Source organism: Eublepharis macularius, chromosome 12 (assembly GCF_028583425.1).
Source record: "Eublepharis macularius isolate TG4126 chromosome 12, MPM_Emac_v1.0, whole genome shotgun sequence".
NCBI lineage: Eukaryota > Metazoa > Chordata > Lepidosauria > Squamata > Eublepharidae > Eublepharis > Eublepharis macularius.
The window spans coordinates 36,257,775-36,270,650 of NC_072801.1; the positions used below are offsets into that span (position 1 = coordinate 36,257,775).

At 47.5% G+C, this 12,876-nt stretch overlaps 1 protein-coding gene across 1 annotated transcript in view; it reads right to left on the reverse strand.

The window, feature by feature from the left end:
- Positions 1-6,779: 6,779 nt before the first annotated feature.
- STAC2 (SH3 and cysteine rich domain 2) overlaps positions 6,780-12,876 on the reverse strand; it is a 47,705-nt gene continuing 41,608 nt past the window's right edge. Inside the window, exons 9-11 of the mRNA XM_054994872.1 lie at positions 12,112-12,163; positions 9,404-9,541; positions 6,780-7,260 (exon numbers count right to left, since the gene is read on the reverse strand). Coding sequence (XP_054850847.1) covers positions 7,156-7,260; positions 9,404-9,541; positions 12,112-12,163 — 295 coding nt within the window. The 3' untranslated portion in view covers positions 6,780-7,155. The remainder of the gene's footprint in view (positions 7,261-9,403; positions 9,542-12,111; positions 12,164-12,876) is intronic.

The window sequence follows — 12,876 nt, forward strand, 5'->3', positions numbered from 1 at the left end:
AGGTTGGGTGCTGAGGTCCACCATCTGAGGCTGGACTTGACCTTCAAGGGCACTGTGAGTTGTCGATCGCATCTTAGTGCAATAAGAGATTGGAACGGTCTGAGGAAGGACACGAGTTCCCGTGTGTGCAGACGGCCCCAGTCCAGGGCCTCGTAGTTCGCTACGAGGGTTCCCATCAGCTTGGAGAGCGACATCAGAGAAACGGAGCTGCGGCTCAGCACCAGAGCGGTCATCTCCTTGGTTTTCTGGATCTTCTCCGGTGGTAGGTAAAAACGACCCTTCCTGGTGTCGACCAACATTCCTAGATGAAGCAGTCTTTGAGAAGGCTGAAGAGAACATTTTGATAAGTTGATCAAGAAACCGTGCGCTTGCAGGAAGAGAACAGTGGTCTGTGTGTCGGCCGCCACCTTTTCCCTGGAGCTTGCTCTGAGTAGCAGGTCGTCTAAGTAGGGATGGATATGAATCCCCCTCTCCCGCAGTCGAACGATGGGGTTGATCAGGATCTTGTAAACAACCTGGGAGCTGTGGCAAGTCCGAATGGGAGGGCTTTGAACTGAAGGTGGAGACCATTCACATGAAACCTCAGGAATCTGCGATGGGCCTGATGAACCGGAATGTGTAAGTATGCCTCTGTGAGGTCTATGGAGGTGAGGAATTCTTTGGGTCGTAGTGACTCCGCGATAGATCTTAGAGTCTCCATGCGAAAGTGCCTCAGCTTTATGAAACGGTTTACGAACTTTAAGTCCAAAATGGCCCTCCAGTCTCCGTTTCTTTTTGGCACGGTGAAGAATAGGGAGTAAACACCGGAGCCTTGCTCTTGACGAGGTACAGGTTCGACTGCTTGGATGTTCAGGAGATGTTGTACCGCGTTTAAGGTGATGGATCTCCTTTGAGGGTTTCGGCGTAGGGGGGATGACAGAAAGCGATCCGGTGGGTGCGACTTGAACTCAATGGAGTAACCCTTTGAGATTACTTCCAGTGTCCAGGCATCCGCCTTTGAGTCCACCCAGGATTGGAGAAAGAACTGTAGTCTTCCCCCCACCGGAAGCGGCCGTGAGTCAGGACTTCTGAGTTTTGGAGTCGAAGTCCTGCCTTTCCCCTCGTTGTTGGTGTTGTCTGTTAGACCTGAAACCGAAGTTAGCTCTCTTGAACGATTGTTTGTTGGCACTCCAGGAGGACCGTTTGGTATCTGGACGTGGTCTCGCCAAGGAATGGTGTGTACGAAAGGACTGGTTATTGAAGGGTCGTTTGTCATACCGTCTCACCGACTTGGGTAAGGCTTTTTTCTTGTCTTTGGTCTCGATGAGAACCTTTTCCAGGGCATCTCCAAACAGTTTATCCCCCTGGAAGGGGTACGCCATCAGGATAAATTTGGATCTGATGTCAGCTGGCCATGCGCGCAACCAGAGAAGCCTTCTAGCCACTGCCGGAGAGGCAATGGCTCTGGACGAGAAGGTGAGAGCATCCAGAGTAGCATCTGCCGTGAAGGTGGTTGCTTTTAAGACTCTACTAGCCCCTTCTAACAGACGCTTTTGATTTTCAGGTAGCAGCTGGATTAACTTGCGCAGCCAGACTACCGCCGCCCGGGACACGATGGACGCGGTGGAAGATGCTCTAATCGCCATGGCTGCTGCTTCATGCGCTCTCTTGAGTGCCGCTTCCGCCTTCCTATCCAGATTGTCTCTGACTGAGCCTTGGCCATCTTCCGACAACAGCCCAGGTGACTGAAGCGCCGCCACCGGGGCATCAATTCGAGGAACCTGTAAAAGCTCAGATGCATAAGAAGGTAATGCATACAGTTTTTTAAGAGCGCTTGAGCATTGTTTGCTAGAGGCAGGGGAGACCCATTCTGCTTTTAATTGTCTTTCAAAATATTCCGGAAAAGGGAAGACCTTCTCCTGGGTATCACCCCTTGGGAAAAATTCTTTACACCCTCTGGGTCTTGAAGAACCCCTACTGGTACCACTAGATGCCTCTTCCCCTCCTTGTTTCTCCTGAAGCTCTAGGGCAGCCAGAGCCTTACTCAGAAGGTATGGATAGTCCTCTGATTTAAACAGCCTGTTTGACTGGTCAGGCATAATGACTTCTTCCTCCTCCTCTTCTTCTGAAAGGAACTCCCTTTCTTCACCCTCCTCGCTATCAGAGTAGGCTCCCCCCCCTACAACAATATCCCCATCTCTGGCCGGGATTGGGTGTGCTTTTTGGGCTGCCTTGGTAGGCCACTGGCAGGATGTATGCCGCACTTTACTGGGGGGGGAAGGAGGCAGGGAGGAAGACTGGCTTGTTGCCTCGGGAGGGGGCTGGCACCAATGAAAAATCTCTTCCCGCATGGTCTGTAGGAAGGACATGAACTCGCCTCTCAGGAGGGAACCGAGGTCGCCCTGTACATTACCCGTCCCATGGGCTCCGGTGCCGATCGACTGCGGAGGCCACGTCACTGTAGAAGGGCCTGCAGGGCACTCTCCCGGCTGGAGGTTGGCGACCGCGGCACTGGGAGCCGCGCGGGAATCGGCGCGGGCGCCATCTTGGTTTCCCGCCAAAACCGCGGCTGCATCTAACGGGCTGCTGGTGGCCTGCTCGACTGGCCCTGATGCCTGGGAGTCCTTCTGCTTGCGTCGCGATTTTTTTGAAGAAGTACGCGGCTTTGCAGCCGGAAAGGTGCCGGGATGCCGTTCAAGCCTGGGCGGCAAGACGGTACCGGGTACAGCAGCCGATTCTGCCGCCGATGCGGCCGTTGGTGAGCTTCCCTCCTCACCCTCCATAAAGCTATCTTCGGAGTCCCTGGACTCCATCGTCTTGATAGACTTGGGCCCAGAGAAAAAAAAGAGTTGAAGAGGGGGGGGAGGGATAGAGATAAGAAAGGTAGAGTAGAGAAGAATAAGAGAGGAAGAGGGAAGGAAAAAAACTAGAGCTAGGACAAAGAAGACAAAAAAGACAGGACTGTGGGCTGACAGAGAAAACTGTAGCCACAACTGCTCTCCCTGGAGGCAGGAAAGAACTGGAACAAGGGGGCGTTCCTAGGCTCCAAGAGGAAGAGGAAGAGCTATTTTTTTGACTTCCTGCCTCCCTGATTGGGCAAAAGGAAACAACCCAAGATGTCCTCCGCCTCAGAGGGAGAAAAGGCTGCTTGCTTTAGCATCAGCCTGAAATTCACTGTGAGTAAATTAGTAACCACCAATACTGAGCATTAGCCAACTCAATTCAGAAATAAGCAAGATTGCTTAGAGACTGAGTAGGCAGCTAACAAAAGGAGGTGCATCCTCTTGCTCAGAATCCAGAGCAAAAAAAGACCAGCACAACATACCAGGAGAAAAAAACTTCTGGAAATCAGGAAGTGAGCCTTTGCTCACAGTCACTTTTGACTATAGTACCTTCCATCCAGACCTTTGACTCTTCCCTGGCTGCTACTATTATGAGTCCTGTGATATTTACACAGCAACCACATCTTTAGGATGTTCTAAACAGGTCACATTGGGTCACTTCCCCCTCCCCCGTTTTCCCCACCAATTTAGCGCCCCTCAACTGGAGCTTTCAACCAGAGTGGTGTTTACAGAACACTGATAGAAATCCTTTTGCAAAAGGACTTGCTGACAGTAAAAGACAGATTCCATGCACTTCAATGCACTTGAGTACAGTCCAGTTAACTCTTCACATACACTGAATGCCGCAAAGGGGGAGTGATGGTTTTGGAGAAGGCAAAGGATACTAAAGGCAGCTGCTACGTCAGGCAGTGCATTCCAGAAGGAAAACCAAGAGGCCAAAATCAAGTTCCTTTTATCAGGGCCAACATCCCACTATATACCAGGAGAGGCTATTATATTCTACAGAGCTCTAGAGCAAATAGGCCCAAATTTTTCTGAAGTGTAGTCTCTTCACTACACACACTTTTGACAAGGCTCTTATAGCTTTAAAGCATCTTGGCCTTGCCATCCAGCTAAAGATCTCTACAAAGCCATGTGCAAACTATAAATACACTCCTTGTATGCACCCTTGATGGTCTTTTCACACATGCCAGTCATCACTTGCTGTTACAGAAATCAAGTAACGAACTGGGCTTAGGGGATTGCAAAATATATTCTGGGACATGGTCCAGGGCATTCTAGCATGAGTTGAAAAGTTCTCCCTGGTGGCGTATTTACACAGGGAAGCTCCACACCCACAAAACAGGGAAGGGCATAGAGTTTTCATTGCTGTTGTCTTGAAAGGAAAGGTGAAGTATGTGGGTTGCAGAGCAAGTCTGAATGTCTTTTTGCACCTCTAAAGATGGTGATGCTTTAGCTTCAATGTTGGTGCAAATATTGGGGAGGAAACAAAGTATTTGTGTTAGATACAGAAGCTAGAAGCATTTGTTAACACCAAAGTTGGACCCAAAAGGGGTGCCAGTGAGATCCACTGGCTAAAATGTTGGATCAGGGAGACTTCAAGCTCACTTACCACCTCACGTCACCTCTGTTCCCTAGCACTGCTTTGCTGGTGTATTCACTACATGACCGTGGGCAACTCAGCCTCCATTTTCCAGTGTAAAATATGGGAACAGTAGCGATATATCTCACAATGCTGTTTTGACAACAAAAGAACGGCAACTTTAAAGTGCATTGTATGGTAAAAGTGCTACAGAAATACTAAGAACATCATTCTGATTTTCACAGTACATAAATTGCGGCGGCAAAATGTCCTGTATGGAATGAATTTTGAAATGGGGAAGATGCTGGTGCGGGGCTGGAGGCAGAGGGAGTTGCTGATTGAATGGTGGACTTCCAGGAGTAACTTTTTGGCATTCGCCAGCAAAATTGTGAAATGATTGAAGTGGCTCTGGAAGTAATGTTAACATTTCAGCCTTTGCTGTGAATGTTTAATATAGAGATTAGCAGCATTTGGAACCAGGAATGGAAAAAGTTCCAGGCACCTAGAGTTCGAAGCGCTTAAACATCTGATAGTATGGAAAGAATCATAGGTCAGTAGCAAAAGCAAATGCTTTGCATATAGAAGATCCTAGAGTCAATGCCTGGATTCTCTAGTTAAGAAGACCCCACATAGCAGGACAACGGAAGGCCTTTGACCTTAAGGACTGCCTCTGACCATCAGATTAATCAGCTGTGACCAATTTAGGAGAAGGCAGCTGCTTATGATATTGGTGGCTTTAATGGGAGGCATTCCCTTTTCTGTCCCTGTTGATATCTGGCACACTGAAATCTGACTGTGGCACAAAGAACTTGTAATTTTGAACAAGATCTCTCTGGGGTAGTTATTTTTCAAAACCAAATCCTTTCCTCTAGAATAAAACATCACATTTTGCCTCTTGAAAATGCTCCCAGCCTAATCTTCTGCCCACTACTGCTTAGGAACTTAGGAGAAGTCACTCTCTTTTTAAAAGCTTGCCAAGGTCCCAGCAGATGTTGCCTTACTCTGCCATCTTCAAAAAAGAGGCACCTAGCTCCAAAGAGTGGTTTCGGGGAGGTGGCCTCGATATTCCTTGCTCAACCTAGCAGGGCTGTTTAGGATAATGATGAGCACAAAAGACTACAGGATATAACACAGGAAAGAGGCCACTGGTCTGCACTTTGGTTTCCAGGAAGCAACGCAATACCTATTGCTAAACTACAGTCAGGCTGTGGCCCTTTTAGAAGAAAAATCCCCCTTCCAGGCTTGATACACACATGGTGTGGGGCTATGGATAAAGCACTTCATAATATCATGAGCAGGCACACAGCTGATGTGCTAACATTATGCACAAATGATCTAGTTAACACTGTACATGCTTTTCAACAGGGCAGGGCAATCTCTGGCACTCTGACAAGTGCATTACTGTGTCACATATGACCTGTGCCTCAGAACCAAAGGATATGGCAAATGCCCCCTTCTTATCTACCCTCTACCGTGTGGAAAATCCCAGCTTAGCCATATTGCTGGTGTCCAGACACTGATACGGTAAAATCTCTCCGAAGGATGAAACCAGATGTCTTTTTTCATCATTGTTGTTGTTAACCAAAGTACAACTACAAGTAGCTGGAAGCATGCCAAAGAGGTGAGGGAAAGTCAGGCCGATCAGCCTCTCTGATCGCCTCGCAGGAGGAATGCAGGGGGTAACATTCTCAGCTCAGTTCAAAATGCGTCAGGCTGAGGGAAGTCCCTGAGAAACAATCCATGTTGCTGTCAGTTGTGTGGTGAGTCAGTCACCACACGTGTTGCAGAGGCAAGTGGAGATCATCCAGGAGGGGCCCAGGAGCCAGGGTTGGAGGCATCTCACATCCAGGGGAGTAAAAAGAATCTTCCGACTACAGGCCTCCCAAGCGCCAGCCGTGAAACAGCCCCATAATGAGGCCTTTTGTCCAATGATCACTCAGAGGCCATGATGGAATTCTTCTTTTTCTTTCTTTCTTTCTTTCTTTCTTTCTTTCTTTCTTTCTTTCTTTCTTTCTTTCTTTCTTTCTTTCTTTCTTTCTTTCTTTCTTTCTTTCTTTCTTTCTTTCTTTCTTTCTTTCTTTCTTTCTTTCTTTCTTTCTACTGAGCAACTGCCACACTCACAAATATATAGAGAACCCTGAAAGTTTAAAACTAACACATAGACAGACAGACACAACACACTGACGTGGCCTCCTTGGCCAGAGAAGACCTTCACATTTCCACATGCGACAAAGAGTTTTTAGGGAACCTCAGAGTGGGGGAAAGGGGAAGCTTTATGCCAAGATATAAAGAGCCCTGCAGGGTAAAAGCCAGCATCTATTGCTGGCCTCTGTTGCTGTGGAAGCGTGCTCCAAGGACAGAAAAAGGGGGTGAATGACAGCTGTGAAAATCTCCCTCGTGCTTTAAGCCTCAGGGCAGTCAGTGCCTCTTTTACAAAAAACATTTCTGTGCCCAATCTACAGAGAATGGGACAGGAGACATTAGCTTGGATGTGACCACATGTCCAGGTCCAATGGGGTACGGGGAGGAGCCCACAGAAAGTGGTATTAGAGCCAGACCCCTCCCTCCAGTCTCCTTCCCCTCCCAAACCCAAAGCCATCCACAATGCTTCTAGAAGATTCCATGAAATAGTGATTAGCCAGGTGCTCAGGTATGGGACAGGCTACAATAAGGCAGGGCTAAGAGGGAGGCTCTTTCCCCGCATTTAACAGCTCTTGTTTTCCCAGCATGCTTTGCTCCTTTGTTCCATCTTCAGATCTCTGTTAGTACATCAGCCGGAACCAGCCCTCGTTTTTTACCACTCGTCACCTTGATGAAGCCCTCACTCTCCTTGGTCTTTCCCACACCAACACAGATCTAGAAGAAACAGAAGATTAAAAACTTTAAACAGTTATTCATACTCCTAAATTAATACAAAGCACAACCCGCCACTAACACACCACAACTTATTTATTTGCTTCATTTGTATTCCACTTTTTCCCCCAGTGGAGAACCAAAGCAGCTGACTTTGTTCTCCTTTACCTCCTTTTTATCCTTTAAGCCAAGAGTGTGCGACTCGCCTAAGGTCACAAAAGCTGCAGCATGTGGCAAGAAAGGCAGCAGGAGTCCCTCCTTTTCTGGTATTCCATGTGGGAGCTGACATCTCCAAGAGCATTCTTTAAGACTAAACTTGTAGTCCTTTTGGTTGTTTAGAAAGGCTTGAGGCATATGTTCAGCATGAAGGCTCAGAGCCCATAGAGGGACTCACTCATAAGGTCTTGGCTGGGGAGGATTGACAATTTAGAGTTTTGTCCTATATAGCTTTCCATGTTTACAATCTTCATATTTTCCTCTCCTTTCCTGACCTCTGACATCTCAATAGGGTTGCCAGCTTCCAGGTGGTGGCTGGAGATCTCCAGCTGACAGAGTTCTGTTTTCCTGGAGAAAATGGCTCCTTTCGAGGGTGGACACTGGCATTACATTCTGCTGAGGCCCTCCCAAACCCCACCTACTCCAAGCTCCACCCCTAAAATCTCCAGGCTTTTCTCAACCTGGAGCTGGCAACCTTACATCTCAATCATGTGCAAGAAGCACCATCAAGTTTTTGCAACCATAAATTTAGGGTCCAGAATAAGTTAGGCAAATACACGTGTATTTTAATGTGTAGGATTTGGCATTTAACTTTTTGGTTCAGAGGCACAAAGCATCAGACAGGCTCTGCAAAAAGCTGATGAGAAAGTTGCCAGTCCTCAGAGAAGCCAAAAAGGGCTTGAAAAAAACAGACGCATTTTGGTGGAACACGTACAAACTTCTGAGTGCTTATAAACTTTACACAGTGTGCTTTCACTGCTCAGACTTCCTTATCTTCACTATTCTACAGCCACTGCCAGCGCCAGGGTCTCTGGCGCCTGCGGCAACCCCCTCCCCCGCGGACTGCACGATGACGTCATCGCGTGATGACATCATCGTGCAGCGCAAGCCGGGGCATTCGCCGGCGGATGGCTGGAGTGGCGGGTGGAGGCTGCTCCACGCTCCGCACACCGCCCCAGCAGCGGCTCATGGCTGCTGCACCCGGCTGGGGGCGTGTGGCGGTGGCGGCGGCGGCAGCAGCACGGGGCTGGCTGGCTGGCTGCAGCAGCTGCGGGCCAGCCATGCCAGCTCCGCGGCACGCGCCTCCATCCCCGACACCCCCTCCAGCGCCTCTCCAGGGCCCTCACGCCTGAGACCACTGCCTACCTGGCCTCTATGGGCAAGCCGGCCCTGTCTACAGCTCTCCCTTATCTCTATGATAAGAGCTCCTCCATTTCCTATCTGTTTCCCCTATCTTATCTTAGGCTGTAATTCTCTCCAAGTCCTGGCTCTCCTTTCTCAGAATCAGACCATGAAACATGTTATGAATTACAGAAAACTGCGTAATTGGACTAAAAACTTGCAAATTAAATGAGTTAATGCATAAAGAGCACAACATGTCTGTTGCTTGGAGGCCAAACAGATGATATTACTAGGAAAATCTAAGTGGGACCTAGTAAGGGTCTTACATTTTCCTGGCTCTTGTTTGCGCTCCCTGCTGAGCATGAGCAGAAGGAGACATGCTGTGGTACCCCAGCATCAGGACAAAAGCATGCCTTCTCTTATGCTAGATTACATGAGAGAGTTCCATGAGAAAAACGGGGGAAATAGCAGCCATGGAGCAGTGTGTGTGTGTGTGTGTGTGTTTCGACTGGGAAAATGGTGAGCTGTAAAGAGTTTACGTTAGGTGAAATTGCCTTACATTGAATCAGACTATTGGTGCATCAAAGTCAATATTGTCTACTGACACTGGCAGCAGCTCTCCAAGATCTCAGTGAGGATAAAATGAAGGAAGAGAGAACAACGCAAGGTGCTTTGGGTCTCCATGAAGGAGAAAGGTGACATATTAATGAAGTAAATACATAAAGTTTTCAAGCAGCACATGTGACTTTCAGAAGTCTGGTGCATGTGCCGGATTCTGTGTGTGTAGAAAAGACCAGTCCACTCATACCTGGTTTTCCTTCAGGCTTAGCTGCCCCTGCTCCTTGCTGCCAAAGAAAGTCTTGCAGCACCTCCATACCGTCTCACCTGGACGAACCCGTTGTACAAAATTGGCCGGGAAGAAGCCCAAGCGGTCACCCATCTTTCCCTAAGACACAAAGAGAATAAGTGAGCTACAGGCACCAGGGAGACGCAGTCATACTCTGTATGCGCAAATAGTTCTGCTATCACATTCTTTAAGCTAATCTCTACAATCAAGAAATGGTATTTCTTTTTTTAAAAAATCTATATTTTAAATCACGCAAAATTTTAAGGATTCTACCAAACGTCTACAAAAATGTGCTCACAGGTTTACAATGAGTATAGATCAAAATAGTAAAAGTGTGTCTGGGTATGGGGGGGGGGGAGATATCTTTTTCTGTGCTGATGAGATGCTCGCTTAACCTCTGTACACTCTTTTAACCTTGCAAGGTTGAGGTGGTGTTGGTTTAGAACAAAATGGCTCGACTCTTTGCACATCCAGATACTGGCAATCTGAATCCACTGCAAGTGAAGCAAATAGTCTTGGGAAGAGTGCCTGCCTAAACCAGGGGAGAGGGTGGGGGTGGGATCTGCAATGATCCTTCAGTGAGGATCTCCCCCCCCAGCTCTGTCACTTTATACTCAATTTGGAAAGATGATGTAAGAAAACATGTACATTTGAAAATGGCTCTAAAAGGTCCTAGAAGCAGAAAAGGAGAGAATGGGAAGGCTCGAGGATTGCCAGCTCTGGATTGGGAAATACTTAGAGTTTGGTGGGGGCTGAGAGGGCAGGGAGAGACTTAAGCATAATGGCATGTATAATGCCATTGAGTCCACCCTCTAAAACAGCCATTTTTCCCAGGGGAACTGATGCCTATTATCTGAAGATCAGTTGTAATTCCAGGAGATCTCAGGCCCCACCTGGAGACTGGCAGTCCTAGAAGGCACGCACTCATTATGGCAGGTAGTGGGCTTAGACTTGGGCAATTCAAATCCCTGCATGCCACCATGAAGTTCACCAGATGCCCTTAGCCAATTCATAACCTTCCTTCAGCATAACCTTTATCTCTTGGGATTACTCTGAAGGAAAAGTGAGATCTGGTTCAAGAAAAGAACCTGGCAAGAGGACCCTGGCTTTGAAGCCTCATGTCTGCTGCTCTACTGTGACTCTTCAGCCTCAAGCAAACTGTTCTCCCTCTGTCTAACCCCGGGGTTGGAGGGATTTGTGCAACGGGAAAGGGTCTGGAGAAACAACTGGCAACATTTTAAAAAATATTATACTATTTATTCCCTGCCTTTGCTTGTGGCTCAAGGCAGCTTATAATTCTACACCAAAAGCATCCATAAAACCCCATGAATCCCATTCCTACCAAGAAAATGCCTACAATTAAAAGCACTAACAAATAAACTAGCCTTACAGAGCTTCCTAAAAACTTCTAAGAGCCATTACTGAAATGAACAGGCTCTGGTAGATGGTAGGTGGGCAATCTTAAGAGGGAAGACAGCCATAAGGCAGCAGTTTGAGGGCTGTGACTGACTCACATAATGACATGTGGGGAGAGAAGGGCCTCAGCAGGCCTTAGATCATGAAGAGCTGTTGTTATTAAACTTTTATCTCCTCCTTCAGATGGTATGGATGTTTAGCACAATACAAAACTAAATAACTTCAGTATCAGATATAAACTAAATAGGGAAAAATGTGAAAAGACTGGAAAGGAAGGAATTGACATTTTAGCAGATTAATGAAGAATGGCAATAACTCGATGGTTAGGATGTTTGCAACACCATACTTTCTCCTCCTCCTGTAAAACTACCTTACTATCTTTGAGGACTGCACTTTATGTTACCACAATTTCTGAAACAAATGCTACAAAATCACAAGATGGATATAATATTAGCTATCACCTTGCACACATGAACAGGCAGGAGAATGTTCGAAGAAACGTATTAAGTGCACAGGGGCCATGGGAGATGGGACAGTTGCCTGTACAAAAGCAGGCAAGTCCAGAAGTTTTCGGCAAAGCAAATTCTGAGATATATTTACACTAACTGCATAAAGAAGAAGGGAATAAAGGAGGGCAAAGGTAGAATGGGAGCCAGGATGGCGAGGGCTACAGCCAACCAGAAAGGCTTGGCCCTTGTGCTCCTGCCAGGAATGGAAAACCAAACATGGAGCCCTCCCATTCTAGAGATCTCCCATTTCATGGTGGGAGAGGCACTTGGCGGGAGCAGAACACGAGGGGGGAAGGTCTTCCATGACTGTCACCACTCCCCTAACCCATCTTGGACAGAGCCAACTGGCTGAGGGGAATTCTGGTTGGGCAGGGTGAGGGTTTGCGATTTGTTGCAGATTCCACTTAGTCCTTATAATTAACGGCTGTAACAGAACCAGTATTTGGGGAATCACGGAAACATCTATCCATCTATCAAATTTTTCTTCACCCTTCTTCCAAAGCACCTATGGCATATGTAGATCTCTCCCACGTTTGGTTCTACAAACAACCCTGTGGAGGAAGTTAGGCAAAGGGGAAGGGCTTTGAATTCAGGCCTTCCTGGTCCCAAGACTAGCTCTTAGATCACTATACTATGCCAGCTCCACACAAAGGCTTAGGGGTCTCACCAGACTGCAAAATAAATCAAAAGATCTTCTACCACCATGGACACGCATGGCTACTTCCCTTCTTTAGTTCTGCTCACCTTCCACCAATCCTCGTTGGAGTCATCTACCAGCATGATTCGATCTCCAGGCCTGGAGGGACAAGAAAGAGAGCATTCGTGCCAAAGAAAGTAATAGGCCAACAGTGCTGTGGCTGCCCAAACTCTCTTTCACTCTTGCTAACTGTCACTTGAGACTGGGGGTGGGAGGGAGATGCCAAAATATAGTATCCCTATGCGAGTCCTAAGCTGGATAGCCCAGGCAAGCATAATCTCATCAGATATCAGAAGCTAAGCAGGGTTGGCCTTAGTTAGTAATCGGATGGGAGAATTCCAACAAAGATCAGAGTTACTATGCAGAGGCAGGCAACAGCAAACCCCCTCTATTAGTTTCATGCCCTGAAAACTCAAGCAGGGGTCACCATAAATCAGCTACGATTTGATGCGCTCTCCACTACCCCATGATGTCTTGCATGCTGTATGTGTGTGTATTCAACATCCCACTGGTAATTTTTAAAATTTTATTTTTCACTCACTTCATTTATACCCCGCTTCTCTCCTCATTGGGAGCCCAAGGCAGCAGACCTCCTCTCCGCCATTTTGTCCTCATAACATCCTGTGAGGTAGTTTAGGCTGAATATGTGTGACCAGGCCAAGGTCACCCAGCAACCTGGCATGGCAGAGTGGAGACTTAAGCCTGAGTCTCCGAGGTCTTAGTCTGACAATCTAACCACTACACCACTACACCGCATTGGTTCCCACCAACAGGGACAATTCTTCATCAACTCCCACTACTTCAGTAATAAT